General features: G+C 39.6%; 1 protein-coding gene across 1 annotated transcript in view; it reads left to right on the top strand.

The window, feature by feature from the left end:
* The first annotated feature begins 5797 nt into the window (after positions 1-5797).
* Positions 5798-20796, top strand: part of asic1b (acid-sensing (proton-gated) ion channel 1b) — a 176062-nt gene continuing 161063 nt past the window's right edge. The window contains exons 1-2 of the mRNA XM_035953482.2: positions 5798-6159; positions 16656-16851. Of these exons, the coding sequence (XP_035809375.1) occupies positions 5798-6159; positions 16656-16851 (558 nt within the window). The remainder of the gene's footprint in view (positions 6160-16655; positions 16852-20796) is intronic.

Here is a 20796-nt window from a genome sequence, read left to right as displayed (position 1 = left end):
CAAATTCAATTCTCCAGTAGAGTATCTTTGGCAGGGCTCCTTTCATATTATAATAATGTATTTCACTTTTAAACAAGCAAATGAAATACCTTAGCAATAATAAAAATGTCAAATTTGACGCATAATACCTGATCACTATAATAAAATGTACACTGCAAAGACACTATTACTGGAGCATGAAGAGAACTGCTGCAGTGATTATGCATGATCAGCAGCTGTATTTTTATATTTCCTATTACTTGAAAGAAACGCTGCCAGAAAAAATCAAACATTTCTTTTTGAGTTCTGAGCTTTCAAAATATCCTATCTGAAATAAAGGCCCCCTTTCATGGTGCCACTGGATGAAAATATATTCATCAGTAGACATAGATATCAGGGAATTCTAAACAGAGCCAAACCCAAAAAAAAGCTCTGCTGAATAACAACTGTCATAAAGCCCCTTTCATCCAGGTCTTTTGGAACATTATGCTATCATATTCTTCAGAATAATGTAAATAGATAGAAGTATCTTCTCACTGAGCAACTGCAGCATCTCTGTGGTGCTAACAGACAGCTGTGATAAAAGTTAAATTTGGGTAAGTGTACATCCCAGCACCCGCTATCAAAATACAACCTCAGGAATTTAATATCTACTGTAATATCAAACCCACATGTGTCACTGCCGCACAGCGTCTGCCCAGAATTCACATCACCTCACTGGACCAGCGCATGGCTCATCTTCCCAGCACTGGTGATCAATATAAGATGCAGGCTTTTATAGATGACTGCCACATTGTCACAGTCAATACTATGGCAAATGGCAATTATGGACGCATTATGAACAATTTCATGGGTGAGCTCCCCTCGCCTCTTGGCAATAGGGTTTCTATGACAGATTTGGCACTGGCAGTCTTGCTACACATCTGCCTTATTGCCTGTGTTTGGCTCACTCACTCACTCTGACATATTTGGATGTTCCATTCAGTCAACTACACAGAATTGGTCAGAGGAGAAAGCAGATTTGTTCAGAGATTTGTATGGGCTTATGTACAGCTGTATGCGTGCGTGCATGCATGCGTGTGTAAACATGCATGAAATGCATCTGTACAAATGTGGTAGAGTGTGTGCAGATGTAGATTTGTTGTCACGTCTGCGTATGAGTGACTTACTTTGAGCGACCGAGCGCACTTAATGGAGGTGTACTTGTCAGGTCAGCTGAAGAACCGCACTGGTATGGCACTGGGACAAAACTGTATCTCCATGTGATGAGTAAAATAGCGATTTATCATTTTCGTTCCTGCCCCTGAGAGAATCTGCATGCCACAGGACTGAGTCAGTGTTTTGAATTTACAGGCAGACAGGGTAGTGTGTTGATAAGCAGTTTTTCTGATGCACAGAGCAGCTCAACAACTTGGAAATTTCCAGTGAACACACTTACAAGTTTCAGAGCTTTTTTTTTTTTTAATCGCCATCACTGAATACAAATAAATGAAATAAAATGCCTCGGTGCTAAGTCATGTGTAAACACAGTAACATCTGTAAACTGAATATAAAAACAATACATTAACATAAGCACTATTTGCAACACAAACTGGCTGACGAAAGGATATATTTATAAAAAGCCAGCATGCTAAAAACCAACATAGCAGACTAAGTCATGTGTAAACTCAGACACATCTCTGTAATCAGAATACTAAAAAGACGTAAATCTCCTAACTTAGGAAACATTTTGAAGTGCTATCTAAAAAAAAAAAAAATATGAAAAAAATGGAACCATGATTGCTGACCTATAATAATTACCTGACAATGCCAACATTTGCGGGTCCAGATATGTACAAATGTGCTATAATAGAGTATGATAAACTAATTTCTGATGCTTATTTAAATGCAACAGAGGTAATTTCATATTTTAACAAAACTACCACTAAGTTTGTGTTCATTGTTAATTTGTATTTCATTTTTAAAAAATTTTTATAGATATATTGGCCTTCCCCATGACCTTAATGAGGATTAAGCAGTGTATAGATAATGGATGGATGGATATTGGATTTAACCACCTGCACTGAAAACTCTAATTGCAAAACTATACTTTTCTATTACATATAGTTGTCTGTTGGCATTCATCTCTTCATATTGTCAATGCTTTACTAAATATTACCAAAAAAACAACACACAATGTACACATGTCCACATTGTGTTAGCTAACTTATCTTCAAAAAACTGTTAAATTAACTGCCTTTACACCTCATGTAAATACTTTTTCTTTTTTTTTTTTTTTTGCGAAATTGAGCATGGAAATACCAAAGCAAATCTTGATATTAACTAGCTAGCATTTTCCTCTAAATTCACTCAGAAAGTTGCCTGAAACTGTGTACAAACTGTGGTTGAGGTAATGACAAATTTCTGAGTCACACTTCATGTCTTTATGGTGAAAGCTTCATGTCCTGTAGACTGTTTCGCTGTGGGAAATGTATGGACCAGGCATTACTGAAAAACGCCGCTCTGGCCTACTAAAGGATATTTAAAAACCACAACTATAAACAATATAAAAAGCCAGCATGTAAAAAACCAGCAAACCTACCGTGTCATGTGTAAATATGGACATGTTGTTGTAAATCTCCCAACTTAGGGAACATTTCTGAGTGCTAGTTTCAAAAAATATTTTAAAAAGTGGAACATTCTTAATTCAATCATAACTGTTGACATTATACAACAATAACTGACAAAGTCTTGCTTTGGAAACATTTCTGAGTGCAAATATGTTAATATGTGCTGTAATAGAGCATTAAAAATGTCACATGAAACTTATTAAGTTAAAGGCAATAGAGGTAATTACATATTTTAGCAAGATTTCCAGTAAGTATCATGTATGTTTTTTGGGCTACTTAAATTGGGAACTCTAAATGCAGAGCAACACTTTTCCATTAAAATGCTGCATTCTTGTTATTTTTTTGTCAGTGCTTTGCTACACATACAAATACCTGGGTGTTCACCTCAATAATAAACTAGACTGGACACACAATACAGAGGTCCTGTACAAGAAGGGCCAAAGTCGTCTCCACCTGCTGAGGAGACTGAGGTCCTTTGGAGTGTGCAGGACTCTGCTCAGGACATTTTATGACTCTGTGGTAGCGTCTGCTATTTTCTATGCAGTGGTCTGCTGGGGAGCAGGGAGCACTGAAAGGGACAGAAAGAGACTAAACAGACTGGTCAGGAGGGCTGGTTCTGTCCTGGACTGTTCCCTGGACTCCATAGAGGAGGTGGGTGAGAGGAGGATGTTGGCAAAGCTCACATCCATCATGGACAATCCCTCTCACCCACTGCATGACACTGTGGGGTCTTTAAGCAGCTCCTTCAGCAGCAGACTGAGACATCCACCCTGCAAGAAAGAGCGCTATCGCAGGTCCTTCATCCCATCTGCTATAAGACTTTACAACATCAGCATCACTGGCTGATGTTAACATAAACTGGACTATATCATTACCACCCCAAACCATAAAATTTGCACTGACATTCTTGCACTGCACATCTCTGCACTTTTAAACTTTATTTTTATTTTTTCTGTTAAGCCACTTTACCCTCATCTGTCACCCTTGTATATATTGTAAATATTATTACTATTGTTCTATTATTATTTTATTCTTATCACTATGTCTACTGTTACATAAGCTGCTGTAACAATGTAAATTTCCCCTGGAGTGGGGAGAAATAAAGAACTTTATCTTATCTTATCTTATCTACATATTAACAAAAATATGTTGAGCAAAATGTCATGCAAGCAATAAGATGTTGCTGTGAAAAGTTTAATGTGTTAGCTACCTTAACTTCAAAAACCAGGTAAATTAACTTTCTTTATATGTCATGTAAATATTGTTTTGTCACATTTAGGTTGAAAACAGAAAAGCAAATCTTCATATTAGCTAGCTAACATTCTTCTTTTTTTAATCTCCTAGTGTTTAGGAAAAACTAACAAAAAAACCCAAAGCATTTCTATCAAAATGTCCTGCAAGCAATAATAAGTTGTGAAAAGTTCATGCCTTAGCTAATTGAACAAAAAAAAAAAAAAACAGGTAAATTAACTTCTTTTACACCTCTTATGAATGTAGTTTTATGACATTTACAATGAAAATAGCAAGGCAAATGTTATTATTTATATTAATAATAATAATAATAATAATAACGTTAGTTAGTTAATTAACTAGCTAACATTCTCCTTTTTTGTGTTTTTGTCTCCTAGTGTTTGGGAAATACTTACAAAAAAATCTATTTTTATCAAAAATTCCTGCAAGCAACAATAGATTTAATGTGTATGTTTCAAGTGCGTTTGTTGGCTAACTCAATTTTAATAACCAGGTAAATTAACTTCCTTTACACCTCTTGTAAATGTAGTTTTTGTGACATTTACAATGAAAATAGCAAGACTAATTTTGATATTAACTAACATTAGCTCTCTCTTTTTGGCATTTTTTTCTTAGTGTTTGCTAAGTGCTAACAACAAAACACCATTTTTTATTAAAATTTCCTGCAAGCAATAATATATTGCTGTGAAGTTCATGTGTTAGGTAACTGAACTTCAAAAAACTGGTAAATTAACTTCCTTTACACCTCTTGTAAATGTAGTTTTTGTGACATTTACAATGAAAATAGCAAGGCAAATTTTGATATTAACTTAAAACTTCCTGCAAGCTTGTTTCGGGGGAACTATGGACCAGACACCGCTGAAGTGGCGGCTAAGCTGGACCCATCATGCGGTGTAAAACACACCGTCCTCTCCTCGCTCTCTCCTCTTTGGGGTGAATTTAATTGATCCGGGCAAACCGCGTTACCGCCTCTGAGGTGCTTTTCCATCTCAATTCATGCGGCTCAGCCATCCGGGCTGGATCTCTTTTTTTGGTGCCCAGGTGCGTTTTTAAAAAAAAAAAAAAAAAAAAAAATCCCCCCCAGAACACTCATAGGCCTATCCCCGGGATTTACCAGCGGGGAATCCAAATATAACCGGAGCAATTATCCCTGCATTGTTGTGAAGGCAGTTCGGGGGAGGGAATGGATGCGAGCGAGCGAGCAGAGGCGCACCGAGGCGGCAGCTACCGGAGAGACCCAGCTCCTGTGTGATGCAGCTGTTCACCAGGACACCTCGACGGCCGCTTTCAGAGCACACCGACGAAACGGGCGAGAAATCGGCGGCGATCTGGCACCGTGCACGTGTTGGGATTGCATATGAAGAGCTGGGTGAGCCGTGTCTACTATCTCTCACACGCACTGAATGAACACAGCGCCGCTTTGATTCCCTGTAATTCATATTTGCGTTTCTTCCTCGCCGAAGGTTTGTTTTCTCTCCTTTGATTTTTTTTCTCCCCGGTTGTTTTTGCAGAGCCGCACCGGGACTCCGTTTTTGGTTTGGAGCTCGGAAGCCAGACGCCAACTCGGTAATATTACAGAAGTGTGCAGGAGAGGACAGCGCTGGCATCCGTCCATGCGCGCTCCATCGGGCTCTTTATTATGGAACTGTGACCCCAACCGAGGCAGCATACAACACATGTTCCCCCCACCTGCACTTTTTCCAGGTGTTTTTCAGTGAGGACCGTGCATTCGGAGGATATTTCGGGTGGAAATGCTCTGAATGTGGGGCTGTTTTGCCGGCTGTCAGTGACGCAACATCTCACACCGGACTGCATGAGAGATACATGCGTGGAAGGGCGTGAACTTGGAGACACTAACCTCCTCCTCATTAATAAAGCATCTGCTTATCTTTAAAGCCACTTTTTTTTTTAAACGAACCTCACAGCCTCTGTTCATCTAAACTCATCCCGGGGACACAATGGATATGAAAGCGGACTCGGAGGACATGGACTACAAGCAGCCGGCTCCCATTGAAGTTTTCGCCACCAGGTCCACGCTGCACGGCATCTCGCACATGTTCACTTATGAGCGGATGTACATCAAGCGCACCTTGTGGATTTTGTTCTTCATGGCCTCGGTGGGCGTGCTGGTGATGGTGTGCGTGGACCGGGTGCAGTTCTACTTCGAGTACCCCCATGTCACCAAGCTGGACGAGGTGGCGGCTCCGATGATCGTGTTCCCAGCGGTCACCTTCTGCAACCTCAACTCCTTCCGCTTCAGCCGGGTGACGCGCAACGACCTGTACCACGCCGGGGAGCTGCTCGCCTTGCTCAACGGCAGGTCTGTGCGTCCGTGTGGGCGCTACATTATGTGTGCGATTGTTGGGAGTTTCCATTGAAAATCCCACCTCACGCAGTACTTTTCTCCATCATTTAGGTTAAAACAAACCACTATCCAGCACACAGGCTCCCAGCACGACGCTCTGGCAGCTTTGATGATCAGGTTATGCTTGAGGAAAACACATCTGTGTGGATTTAGTATTTGTTGAGTCAGGCTTTGCTTTATGTCCTTTGCACCATACACATAATATGATAAAAATTAAAAGACTGAAACAAAGTCCAGCTTTGTTCACAGGTCTTATTCTTTTCTCTGAAACAAATTTAAGTCCTGAAAACAAAGGGACTGAACCTAAATTGTAAATGAAAAGGCTTGATCAACTGGAAAAAGAATAGTTCAGTGGTAAACGTCTTCATATTATAGAGCAGATTGGGTTTGGGTGGAAAATGCTGGATGGCTAACAAGGCGTTATAGGTGTTGTAGTGTAGTTTCTCAGACATCCATGATGTGCAGGTGAAGAAGAAACGTCCATTGACACTGACTTGCTTAATAATAAGTTTATTATAAAGAATAACAGTATCGATCGCACAGAGATTGCCTGGAAGGATTCAGCCAAGAAGAACCTCCTAGAATAACAGCATGCACCCTCTTATATAGGTTTGGTTGTTTATGAAATCTTAACATATGGTTTCTGTTATAATGAGAGCCCCACGGTCAAAACAAAGCCCAAATCAATCAACCCCCCAGACATAGGGACCCCTTTTAAAACACCATTAATCGTCCAAGAACTGGCAAAACACAGTCCATTATGTTGATGATCTAAATAACACGTGTCTCAGGTCATATACTACAGTACATTTACCTGTTGGAGTTTTTTTGTTCAGAAACCCACCTAACATAGCAGTTTTCTCCATCATTCAGGTTAAAACAAACCACTATCCAGCACACAGGCTCCCAGCACGACGCTCTGGCAGCTTTGATGATCAGGTTATGCCTGAGGAAAACACATCTGTGTGGATTTAGTATTTGTTGAGTCAGGCTTTGATTTATGTCCTTTGTACCATACACATACAGTGAGATAACAGTTAAGAGACTGAAACAAAGTCCAGCTTTGTTCAAAGGTCTTATTCTTTTCTCTGAAAGGAGTAGAAGTCCTGAAAACAAAGGGACTGAACCTAAATTGTAAATTAAAAGCCAGATTTTAAGCTAACATAGATTGGATAAAGAATAGTTCAGTGTTAAACTTCTCATGTTATAGGACAGACAAAACAATAACAAAGTGTTATAGGTGTTGTAGATTTACCTGTTGAAGTTTTTTGGTTCAGAAACCCTCCTAACATAGTAGTTTTCTCCATCATTTGAATTGCAACAATCAACTCTCCAGCACAGGTTCCCAGCATGACACTCTGGCAGCTTTGATGATCAGGTTTTGCCTGAGGAAAACACATCTGTGTGGATTTAGTATTTGTAGAATCCAAATTTGATTATGTCCACTGCACAATCTACATAGTGTGAGATAACAGTTAAGAGACTGAAACAAAGTCCAGCTTTGTTCACAAGTCTTACTCTCTTCTCTCAAAGAGGCACGAGTCCTAAGAACCAAGGAATTTAGAGGATCTTGAAGCTTACTTGTAGATTAAAAGACAGATTTTATGCTAAACATTGATTGGATAGAGAATAATCCAGTGGTAAGCTTCTTCATATTATAGGACAGACTGTGGGCTTGGGTGGAAAATGCTGGAAGACTAACAAAGTGTTATAAGTGCTGTAGGTTTACCTGTTGGAGTTTTTTATTCAGAAACCTACTTAATGTAGTAGTTTTCTCCATTATTTAGGTTACAACAAACCACTCTCCAGCACAGACTCCCAGCATGATGCTCTGGCTGCTTTGATGATCAGGTTTTGCCTGATCTATGTCCTCTACATCATATATATCTACTGCAGTTATCGTGAAAATGAACAAGAACTGAATCACCACATTTCTGAACCCACTGACCGAATACTCCTCTAGAATTTCTCTATAGAGAAGTTATGCTTCACTTGTTAGGCCCAGCAGCAGCAGCAGCAGCAGTGTACAAGGTCCCAGAGAACTTTGAACTTTTATGCCATCTCACATTGTGTAGCTGAGTGTAACACAAACTTAGGTTAACTATGATGTCTGACTCGTCTCAAGTGACATCTTACATGTCACACGAAAGTGCAAAGCAGTGTTTTACCACCTGTCTCACAGGCTGTCGCTGTTCGTCCTCCAGGAGCTGGTGTAAACAACATGGACAAAGCATGCAAAACCTTTTAAGGCTCTCAGAGAATATGAACTTGGACTGCCCTTAGCCTGAGGTAATTGAGCAAGAGAGAAGATCCTTGAATTAAAGTTGTTTTCTGAAAGTGGGGAAACATTACAGATCACGTCAGCTGAAATTCACATTTCACATAAGGTGCTATATGTATGAAACCCTACACAACAACATGAAATATACTGCTAACATCAGTCCTTTGAAAAATGTAGTATATTATACATAATGTAGGATCATATGAATCCAGGAAACGGTTAACAGATGAGGTGTTTCTGGGAGAGTTAATGTAAGATGATGAAGGAGAAAATTCTGCCGGTGGAATTCCTTGCTTCATCATGCGAGTCAAATATCTAAATATTGGAGAAGTAGATGAGGAGATTTTTAAAACCCGCTGCTGACAAAGTGTGAAGAGAGACGTGTGATTCACAACTGCCATCCTCTCCCTTTACACTTGTTGCTTTCTGCTGTGCTTTGATCATTTAGTCTTTTGACAGCCATGACAAGCGCACGGTATCATGTTGAAACTTTTGACTTTGAATTTCTTTACTTTTTCTTTTCTGTGCCACCCAGGCTTTTCTGATCACAAGATGAAAATGCACTACTGTACTCACAGCTAGAGCATTAAGATTGACACAAACAAACATACTTTTCTACACGTAGTACAACATAAAACACCTACTTCATAAAGGTACATCTGAATACCATCTTGAACACATTATTCAGTTTATTTTTAGCAGTATTGATCCACGCAGCTCTGCAGCCTAAGGCACAGTACATGCTGTACATGCTAGAATGACATAAATTCAATTTCCAGTTTTCATACTGACTATCGTTTGTCTGTGACCCCTATAGATGCAACCATATTACAGGTGATATCCTTACAGGAAAAGCTTTGGGCCGCAGTTCCAGTGCTTTGTTGGGTATAGATTTCCACCAGTGTACCTACATCCTATGTGGATTTGTTTCTCTGTGGGTTTGTACTGTCAGCTGTAATGACAAACAATTAAAATAGCAGCATAGGTTTCGACCTCTTTTATTTATTAGTGCAAGTTTAGGCAGGTTTCCGGGAGGACGTATGATGCACCTAAAAAAAATAAAGCCCCAAGACATAGGACTCTAAAAAAGGAAAGCAGCTCCAAGTGACTTTGGGGTGAGCTGACTTTAGTTGGAGGGAGGGGACGACAAGCGGAGGCAATTAACTTGTGTCTCGTAAGCTATGTGATGAGCAAGTCTTTATCCCCATGTAATTAGTGCTGTTTGTTAAGCTACAGAGTTGTCCCACTGATTAACGCTCTCATCTCTCTCTCACTGTTTCTTGCCCCCTCTCTTTATTTGGCCTTGAGGGGTTGGGGTGGTGGTGGTGGGGTGTTGTCCCTTTTAATTTTTGCTCGCTCAGAGATCAGTACAATATGTGACATTTTCCCAGTGATGACAAGGCCGGCTTCTCTTACTAAGATTATTAAGTCTTCCTCTCATCTCCCAAAAAGATAGAAATCCTAAAGACAAAGGAAATGTGAGGATCTTAAGCCAGAGTTGTAGATTAAAAGCCAGATTTTAAGCTAAACATTACGGGAGGTCCTCGGTTTATGACGCCCTCAACCTACAGCGTTTTGTCGTTGCGTCGGAACTGGTTACGTGGAACTGGTTGGCGAGCGGAGAAGGCAAACACGTCACGCGGCGCTATAAGATGGCTTTTTTTTTTTACATTCTCTGGTTGTATGCCACCTTGGATTGTGCCACATTTGCTAACTTTTTGCCCTTCATTATGACTCCAAAGCATTAGACTTTTAAGAAAAGGAAAGCCATCTCCATGTGTGCTGTCTTCACTGCAACGTAAAAGCTACAGATGTCCAACTAGTTAAACTCGTGCTTGCAAAATGAATTGTGTCGTACCAAACTTTACTTCTTTACTGTGGTTCTTGATACACATTACAGAGTGAAAACTGCAACAAAAACAGAATACAACAACATAAATATATGTGAATAAATCCTTTTAACTTAACCAGTAACTGCAAAAATGAAATTCATTATTTATGACATTGCCTCTGTGGCGTTTACAAAGTAGAGTGTCATGCATCCAGAAAAGCACGTACGTGTGTAAAGCTAAACATCCAAATAGTGGACAAGATGTGCAAACTGTCAACAGACAACTTCAAAATAAAGGCTTTTTCAAAATAAAAGTACATCGATAATTCTGCCTTAAGGGCAACACACCATGGAAATGAAATTAGATTTAATAAAATGCTCGGAACAGGGCGAAACACTGACAAACATCGGCATTATTAGATCAAGTTGTGAAAAGAGTGCAATGCATTCTTTTATATTTTCTTAAAATGACTCATACATGCATGAAAGTCATAGTATTCATGACATTCATGACATGGTATTCATGACATTTATGAAGAACTGATCAATGTCATGACGTACAGAACGGCTTTGTTTACATTTTCTCCAAAGTTCCAACTTAAGGCAAAAATCGACTTACATCAACCTGCAGGAATGGCACTCTGACGCAAGCCGAGGACCCCCTGTAATTGGTAAAATAGCTCAGTGGTAAATCTCTATATTGTGGGACCGGCTGCGGGTTTGTTAGGTAGAAAATGGGAGAAGACTGACAAAATGTCATGGAGCTATGGGTCCTGGGTCCAGGAAGAAGAAGAAGAAGCAGCAGCAGCAGGAAATAACCACCCTTGTGGTCATGCTGGACTTTCTTAGACACTGAAGTTTATAGCTAAACTACTTGAAAATTCACCCAAGCTTACTCCAAAAAAACCCCCACAATACACTTTTCCCATTGTATTTTAGCAGGTTGAAGTCACACTTGGCAGTGCAGAACATTAGGAGTAAATTGCTCTTTTTTTATTTTTATTATGCCGCAAAGGCAATTATATGATAATTAACAAAAGAAAGGTCATTTTGGAATAAGTGCTGGTAATGTGGTGTGGGCTGCCAAGAAGTGTAATATCAGCTTATGAAAGTCAGAGAAGCGAGTCTCCTGCTTACACAGGTCTCAAGCATGTTCCCTGAGCTTGCAAACATACTCTGAATTCACACAAACTGCGTACATTAAATGTAATGCTCGATAACTTTGAGTGCGTTTTCTGTCTCAGCAAGGTCTTACTCAGGTTTAAACTGGTGTAGAAAGTGCTTGGAAGAAGACCAGATCATCATGCGGAAAGTACATGCAGAAAGAGTTGCTTCTCAAGCTGATTTCCTAAATGTGGGTTCATTTGCATTTGTGCTATATTGTTGCTGTGTACCAGAGCGTAGATTACCATTGCAGAGACACGAGTTGGAAATATTAGGTTTAGCATCAAATATGATTCATGGAAATGTGTTGCGTGCTGCATTTTTGCATCTCTGACTTGTTTGCGTAATTGCTCATCTATGTAATATGGATGTGTTTGGGTTTGCTTCACCATGTGGTGGCCCTTGTTTGCATTTCTATGACCGCGTCCAAAGCGGCATAATAGCTGCCACAGGTGCACCATCATTAGAATGTGATTATCAAGATTCAGCTACCAGGAATCATTGCAGTTATTCATTTTCAAGGACACCACACAAACAATCTAATCTTTGTTAGTGTATGAGTTCAATTAGCGCTAATTGGATAATTACCTGAGATTATATCAAGATGTGTTCGTTCTTGTGTCACACTGCCTGTGGTATTAACACCAAGCTCATACAACGGTAGTGTTTTTTAGTTCTTTTTTTGAGAGTGAGAGGAGAGCCAGTGTCCTGTTTTCTGACCACACGCTCGCTGTCAAAGTTCACTCTGAAAATCAGTGGCTTTGTGTATTTACTCACTCCCCTCATGAGGTGGCGAAGTGTTGCAGACGCTCCTTTCGTTTTAGTCCCCACAAGAAAATGAAAGTGCTTGTGGCCCATAATCCAATTTAGTCTCCTCCCGCCCATACATAGTGAGTTTGCAGTGATTGCTTTAGGGAGCAGTGGCAGGGCAATATTAAAAATCTACCCATATTATTGTGATTGTGTGCGCTTCAACTAAAGCCTCCTGACTCGGGGATGTGAGCACAACGTCTTAAGTGCTCTCCTGGCAGCTTTGTGTTGCTTATAAGACAGAGGCTCAGGATACAATTCAATTAAGTTCACAATATACCACAACAGGCTGTATCTTGTTATTAGAATGAAGCGTGACAGTGTGAAGATGTAGTCATCGTGTGGGCAAGAGCACTTAGTAGTTTTCAGCTGGGATGATTTTTTTCAGAGATACAACTTTTTAAGTGAGCAAATTGATTTGACCTGTTTTTTTAAAAAAGGTTCTTGATTAGCTTTTTTCAAACGCTACCATTCCTCTTAATTGTAAACGGTATATCAGTTGGGCTTATCTCACTCAGGTATGACAGTATCTGTTCATGTAGCAGGCTGATTTAAATTGAAGTTGTTGAAAGTTCAATGTCTTGAACTTAACATTCCTGAAAGATATGAATAATAGCATTGAGGAAACTGGAAACAATACTCAAGGATGTGTAAACTAACTTTAATAGTAAGCTTTAACTCTAGCTTTAACTCTGTTTTCTTAACCTGATTGTTGACATTTTTCTTTTACAGTGTCTTCATTCTACATTTACTGCAAAATGCAATCTTTCTGCTTTAACCTTTCATTCACCTGGAGCAATACTGTGAGCTTTACCCTGTCTAGTAGTTCTAAATTTACTTAATGAACTATTTTTTTGTGAAAGGAAATACTGAAAGCACTGTGTGTTTCTAAAGGTTGTAGGTCATTTGTGTAAAGGGCTGCCTGTTTTCAGTGTTAATGGAAGATCTGTTTGAGGTCTATTCAGAGTGTTTGTCACTGAATTGCCTAAAAGCTATGTATCTCCCTGGGCAATAAGGTTCTTTAAAAACAGTTCAGGCATTACACAAACTTGGACACACATTTACAGTGCACTATCTTTTAATGCATTTAGACACAACAGCAGATAAGTATTTAACCCTATCGGCTGTAAATCTGGGTTGTCTGAAATTGTACCGACTCTTCAAGAAATCGATTGGTCGCATGGGGAAAAAAAATCAGCATGTTAGATTAACTAAATCCGCCACAGTATGCTGTGGACTCTACCTGCTAGCTTTATGGACCCAAATGAATTATAACTAAACACAAAAAGTGTGTATTGGCAGCATATTAAATCATTTTAACCTAGTTATTTTATACGGAAATGATAACAGACTCAAGGCAGACCAGTGTGCACCTGCTCATATTCATATGATTTCCAAAAATCGAACTATATTAACTTGTGATCCCAGCACAAGAACTATTAAAGAATACAATGCAGAGAAGGTAGCCTGCTGTTTTTAGATGGCATTAAATGTTGGTTGTTGGGCTATGATTGCAAAGTTACCTGTTTTAAAATGCAGCCACAGGGACAACTTATTTGACATGGTGTTTGTTAGTCTGGAGCTTATTTCGATCAAATGTTCAGTAAATGCTTAAAACGATAGAACTAGATGTCCCCGTTTTGTTGTGGGGGTTCAAAGTTTCATTGTCAAAATATAATGGAATAATTCTGGAAGGCTACCGATGTAATCATGTGAGCAGCTTGACCAACCTTCTTGAGGTATGAAGAACAAAGTAGCAACTATAGATTAACCATCATGTGATTTATCATTTATTTAATTTATGAGCAAATCATAAATAAAATAAAGACAGCTGTTGCTGCTAATGAACGTTTAAACTCTACAACTCTTTGAAAAACAATAATCAGACGGGGATAATCTTAGTTGATTTGTTGATGTTAAACCTGATCTTTTATATTTCACGTCGAATGTGAAGACAGTGTTCAGTTCAGCTCTTGGCCAGCTCCATAGTCCCAGTGGTCTCTCTCACAGCACTGCAAACACTGCTCAACATGAAGCATGACAGATTTCCATCTCTCTTCACTGTTGTGAGCAGAAGAGAGAGACATTCCTCATTTCAAATTACAGCACATGCCATCTCACATGGTGAGCATTTTATTATCACTCAGCTTGTAGCAGGTAAACAACACTGTAGCTACACTGGAACATATTACATTTTCTTGTAATTTGGTTGGGACATGAATTGAAAATACATTGCTAGTTGAATATTAAGGCAGTGCTTGCAAAAGAAATACTGTAGCGTTTCATTTTTTATTCATGGATTAGCTTACATTATTTCCCTCATCAAGGGACAAAATCTTGTTCACGAGCACAGACAAAGCTTGACCTTGTGGGATTAAAAAAAAAATCCATTAAGTTTTACCACCAATTATGGTTTGAAATAGTGCTCATATCTATGAGAAATAACTCCGCTGTCAGTAGCCACAAAGTCATTCACAGATTTACTGTCAGAGGAGAAGGGTAAGCCTTTGTTTCTCTGGTTTTCACTCCTTAATGTGGTGTCTCCTGCTTGGGGATCGACTTTCTCATGTTTGCAAATGTAAATTGAGATGTCTGAAATGATTACAATAACACAATACACGAGCCCTATCATGAGATGAGGCCGCTCGTCCAAATTACGCATAAATTCAGGAGTTGAATCAGAAACCTCACCTTGCCACTTTGCCGTACTTTAATTTGGAAGAAAATGAAGCACTTAATGGCTCAGTTAATTATCCAAAAAAAGTACGCGGTCTTGCACTGTGCTCTTCATTCTTTGTGTCCTAATTTTTTTTTTTTCCCTCAAGTGTCTGCCAGTTTTGTTTAATATTAGCACTCCATAATTTGGCTGCTTGTAGCACTGATGGCCCATCGCTCAGCAGGGGTCATCGACCAGCCGTCTTCTCTCCACGCAGGGCCTTACTAGTTAATTGAGGTTAATTTGTATCTGTGAGTGACTGTGAGCCGGTGCTGGAGGTTGATAGTAGTTGTCATGCCGAGGCATACCATAAACACAGTGTTTTAGTGTCTGTGTTTTAGTTTGTTGTTTGTTGATACACACTTATTATTCTTTGTCTTGCGTTTTTATGTGTTGGTATGGAAAAAAGAGAGACAATACAACTGCTCGTGCTTTTTACTGATGCTGTAAGAGGTGTCGACTCTTCTCTGAAGTGTATAGCATCCTGAGCCTGAATACAGCTTTATAAACATTGTTGTGCTTTCTACGTGAACACTCTGCCACCACAGTTAACCCTAATTATTATTTGACGGGTGACAAACGTGACTATGTGAAAAGGCAGACTCTCCTCCTATAAATAATAAGCTATTTTCTCCACCCATAGAGGCTGGCGTGCCACAGCTAGGCTGCCAGTTTTAGACAACATGTGGGTAACACTGTGAGAGCTCGCTAACTACCGGTCTGGGAGAGATGGCATACACATCACATATATACCTTTGGTTCAGTTGGAGGGTGAATATGCTTTTTCTTTTGCTGCATCTATTTTTTATTTGTTAATTCATATCATCCTGCCAAAAATTCCTATGTGCTTACCAAACTCAAACAAATGCACATTTTGAAATTGATTTAAAGTATTGCTAAGGTTATTTCCTCTTTCACAACCGTAGCCGTGCAGAACAAGAGACAACGTATATGTCTAGGCTGTGGGAATTCCTTGAGGTCATGTCAGTCTTGTGCTCTTTTATGAGTAGGTTAATGTAATTTGTGTAACAAGATGAATAAGTTAAAAGAAAATAGACCTTTATGATTTACAATCTGTCAGCAATCGTTTTACTTTTTTGATTTATTCTGACGTAAGCCCTTTTAAAAAATAGCCTTTCTGTTGATTTATATGGTATGAGAATTTATTAAAAAAGGCACAAAGATCCTGCAGTACAAAACAGAACATACACAGTTACAGTTATCTGAGATTTTTGCCAAAAATAAGTAAATTAGACATGACTATTTCAGTTGTTCACATATTTACACTACTGTTCAGAAATTTGGCGTCACCCAGGCAATTTCATGTTTTCCATGACAACTCACACTTTTATTCATGTGTTAACATAATTGCACAAGGGTTTTCTAATCATCAATTAACCTTTCAATGCAATTAGCTAACACAATGTAGCATTAGAACAAAGGAGTGATGGTTGCTGGGTAGATATTCCATTAAAAATCAGCCGTTTATAGCTAGAATAGTCATTTACCACATTAATGTCTAGACTGTATAAAAATAAGGACGTTACTATGACTACTACGACTACTAAACCTTTGAACGGTAGTGTATGTATCTCTGAATGTTTTCTTTTCCCATCCACATTGACTAAGTCCAGAATCTTGCTGTTCAGGTATGAAATCCGGGACCCACACCTGGTGGAGGAAAATGTCCTGCAGGTCCTGAAGGAGAGAGCAGACTTTGACAACTACAAGCCTCGCCCTTTCAACATGCGTGAATTCTATGACCGAACGGGCCACGACATCAAGAACATGCTGCTGTCCTGCTCCTACAGAGGCATGGAGTGTGGCGCTGAAGACTTCAAAGTGGTGAGTCAGGCATGTTAATGGTTAAATGTCGACTACAAGGCCAGCTGAGGCCTGCCAAGACCAGGGTTGTCTGATGTTCGCAATACAAGGTCGCTGTTGATGTATCTCACTGTAACATCTATACTATAATATGACCTCTGCTGAACAATCAACACTGTGGTTTGCTTTTAGGAAATGGCATGGCAAGATATATAATGTAGAGATTTTTTTTTTCTTGGGTCTATCTTTGGGGGTTCAGGTCCCTCTGTCCCTGGTCAGACTGGACAGAGACTCATTGTGTACACTGTGACTAACACTATACGCTCGCCAAGGACCATTGAGTGCAGTGATACACACCACTCTGCTGCATTGCCCTACACAGTGGCCTCAGTGTGATAGTTTACAGTCTCTAAAAGGTTGAGCAATACTCTTATAAAATGTTGAAACTTGGTCTTTTCGCTGAGCTCTGGATCAGTGCCATAACACATTCTTTATGAGTATGAAGTTAAAAAATCGGTCGCTGTGGGATATTTCCTGCGAGTGTTTGTTTTTCTCATCTGTTGAACAGTTTCAGATATCCTGTTATTACCTGTAACCTCCGTGACTTTTATATCCACTGTAGAGTGTACAGATTCATCAGATACAGCTGCAGTACAAACCACATAAAGTTCAGTTTGTCCTCATGTGTGTGTTTAAGGTACATTATTTGTCGCAATGCCTAATAGCAGCCAGATAAACTCATCATAAGGTAGTGCCGCTGAATATGCGCTTGACCTTATTCTGTAGGCAGTACACTTAAATGGTTGGTGATGTAATAATCTAATGTGTGTTTTACTGACACTAAGGAATTTAGAGATTTGACCATTACTTTATGACTTTCAGTAAGCATTATTATCATTCTGTGTTCGTACATATATGCCGTACGTACATCTGTCCATCCTGATCTTGTGATTATGATATTTTTCGAACTGCTGGAAGAAATTTCATCAAATTTGGAAAGACCTTTCACTGTAACTCAAAGGTGAATTGATTAGATTTTGGTACACAGAGTTCACAGTGACCTCACATCCACTCCATTCTCGTGAAGTCAATAGATCAGGAGTGTCTTCAGGGAATTGTTATTACATCTGGCAAAAAATTCAACTTTAACTCAAGGATGAAGTGATTAGAATTTGGTTGCCAAAGCTTGAGATCACTGTGACCTCACAAAATATGATTTTGACCATAACTCCAGAATGTATATGTTAATTTCAACAAACTTTCAGGATAAATAAAGGAAATAGTGGCGTTTTACTTTAAAAAAGGTCAAAAGTGAAGTCTGGACAGACATCGAGGTGAAGTGCAACTTGGCTGATTGACAGAGGAATGTAGAAGCAGTAATTCCAGTTTATTTTTTGTTTTCCACGTTTGATTTTATTCATCCTTCTGTCGTGAGCTTCGTCTTGTGGTCATGTGGTTTGGTGCTGAGCAGGTAGCTTACAGTACTTATCAAAGCTCGCTGGCTGAGAAACAGCTACTTACTGCTGCTGGAAATGGGTTTGTTAGATACATTAACTCTCATCCATTAAATATGCGAGCCGTAAGACAATGCAGTACAACAGAGCTGCTGAGTATGCTGATATTTCTTTGCATGTTTGTAATTATTCGTGACCACTTTCACGTTATACACAGCCACCTAAATATGGATAATTATTTAGTTACCATTCATTCTGGAAAAAAAAAATGTTTTTTCCTAATTGTGCTCTTTTGATATTTAAGTAACTAAGACAGCTGTAACTGCAATTAAAGGAAGCAGACCTTACATGATGCGATGTGTAAAGAAATGGCATGGAATTGTTAACGTAGACGGTTACAAGGCAACTCTACCAAGATAAAGGATTTGAGTTGCAAGAGGAGATACCACAATAAGACACAATAATGAAAAAGTGTCAAAGTGAGAGGGAGCTGATCTACATGGAACAACTATCCAACAGATGCTCATGTGAGAGCAGGTGGCGTGTGGCGATGACACTGTATTGATAAGGTTGATATCTCTTGAGAACCCCGTGTTAATTGCGATCTTACACACAAATTTGGTGTTCTTTGCCAAGAATTTTAATAAATAAAGACACTTCACTATTTACATTACAGGTGCATTTCAGATGACAAGCAAGCTGCTCTTCCAGACCAGTGCATCAGTTTAAGAACGAACGTGCATGTCCGTAAAGAATGTGCCTGAAGCTTAGTAAATCCAGTCCTCAGTCTCACTCATACAGCCTGTGTCCTTTAGTAATCCTTTAAGGGGAAATATCTCATATTCTGCGCATTTTCCCCCGTATCCCATAAAATCTTGTAGTACAGCAGTGGGTTGCAACACAGGGCAGTGTGGGGTACTCTAATGTGCTGATGTGTCCACATTTACTGTGGTTAGTTGTGCTTATAGCAGATGGTGCTTCGCAGTGCTCCACTGTATTAGTACAGTGGTGGACCTGGATGGAACAGCTCAGCAGAGAGCAGTAATGGTGTGGAAAGAATCTTCATTGCGACAGAAAAAGAGAAAAAAAAAAGGTATGATAACCATTTTCCACCAGCCTCTTGCCTCCAAACTCCAGAGCATAGAAGCAGTAAAACTGTGATTAACACTGTCGGCAGCTTCTGCTTGTTTACCCCCAGCATCGGCAGCGTGCCTCGCTTGCTGCTCCCTGGCTGTGGAAGATAGCCAGAAACAAATGGTCTCTGCTACATATGGCATCAGGGAGTCCAATTGCATAGCATCATTTTATCAGTGCTCTGATAAAGATGTGAAATAAAACAGTCAGACCGCAGGATTGGTAACACTTAATGCAGGCTGTCTGCAATGAGATTGTGAGAATCTGCAATGTAATACTGTCTGATCTTCCGATGGAGGAATTGGTTTGGATACTTTTTCAGCTTGTACTGCATCAGAATTGATTTCACATTGTTTTTGGGTTCATGTTCAGATATTGAGTCCACCATTATTCAATCCAAGATACAGTGTCTTTGTCAAAAGCGAGCATCTGTTGTTAATTAGTGGTCACTGTAGTCTCAATACTCAGTGGGATAAAGTGCTATATAACCAATTTTACTGCTGGAAATATGACACATTAGTAACTCACTGTCTCTGACCTTCTCAGTTCCACTAATTTGTTTTCCAGCCACATCATTCTCCTTAGAAAGACATCTGCTAATTAGGAATGGAGAAGGCTGGGCTTATGTATTTTAGCGTAGCCAATACTCAAGAACAGCAGGAAAAAAACATTAACATTATTAGATGGCCTACAGCTTCTGAACCACAGCTGCAAGAGATAATAGGAAACCACTAAAAAGTGAGTGAAATGCAAAAAGCCTAATTTGATTGTTTATGGCCTAATCTTTAATTAAACAGGCACATGCATGAGCGTATGGAGAAACCATCAATGTACAGAATCAGTCTGAGAAGCAAATCACTGAGTTTACTGCCTGTCTGACAGCATCCTGCTGAAACTGTTTGCAGATAATATGTTGATAGGCAATTGATGTCTCAAGCTCTAAGTTATTCCATTTTGAGCACTTCAAGACACCCACGTCTGATTTCAATCACCAGGGAAAACTCTGACAGACTTATAACTTTGCCAGAGTCAAAATTGAAGCTTCGGGGTTGGCAGAGAGTCGAAGCGAGACATAGACAGTACACGAGAGGCAAAAAATAAGAAGAAGACAGAGAGAGAGGAGGATAAACAGAGGCCCAGGTAGCAACAAAGTCCTTGGAATGAAACTGACCATAATGGTCAGGTGCTGCAGAGAGGCATAAAGACACAAAACAACAGCTGCCACAGCAGCAGCAGCAACACAAGTACTATCAGCGGACACACGTTTGTGCTCATTTAACCTGTCAGGAACTACAGAGCTGTCGGTATCTCCCTTTTTCAGCTGCCTTTTTGTTTGCCCAAACGCAACAGAGTATGGCAGCTCAACAGGTCTGTCATT

Source organism: Amphiprion ocellaris, chromosome 5 (genome assembly GCF_022539595.1).
Source record: "Amphiprion ocellaris isolate individual 3 ecotype Okinawa chromosome 5, ASM2253959v1, whole genome shotgun sequence".
Classification (NCBI taxonomy): Eukaryota; Metazoa; Chordata; class Actinopteri; family Pomacentridae; genus Amphiprion; species Amphiprion ocellaris.
Note: the sequence above shows the minus strand (reverse complement) of the source record. Positions and strands in the feature narration are given on the sequence as shown.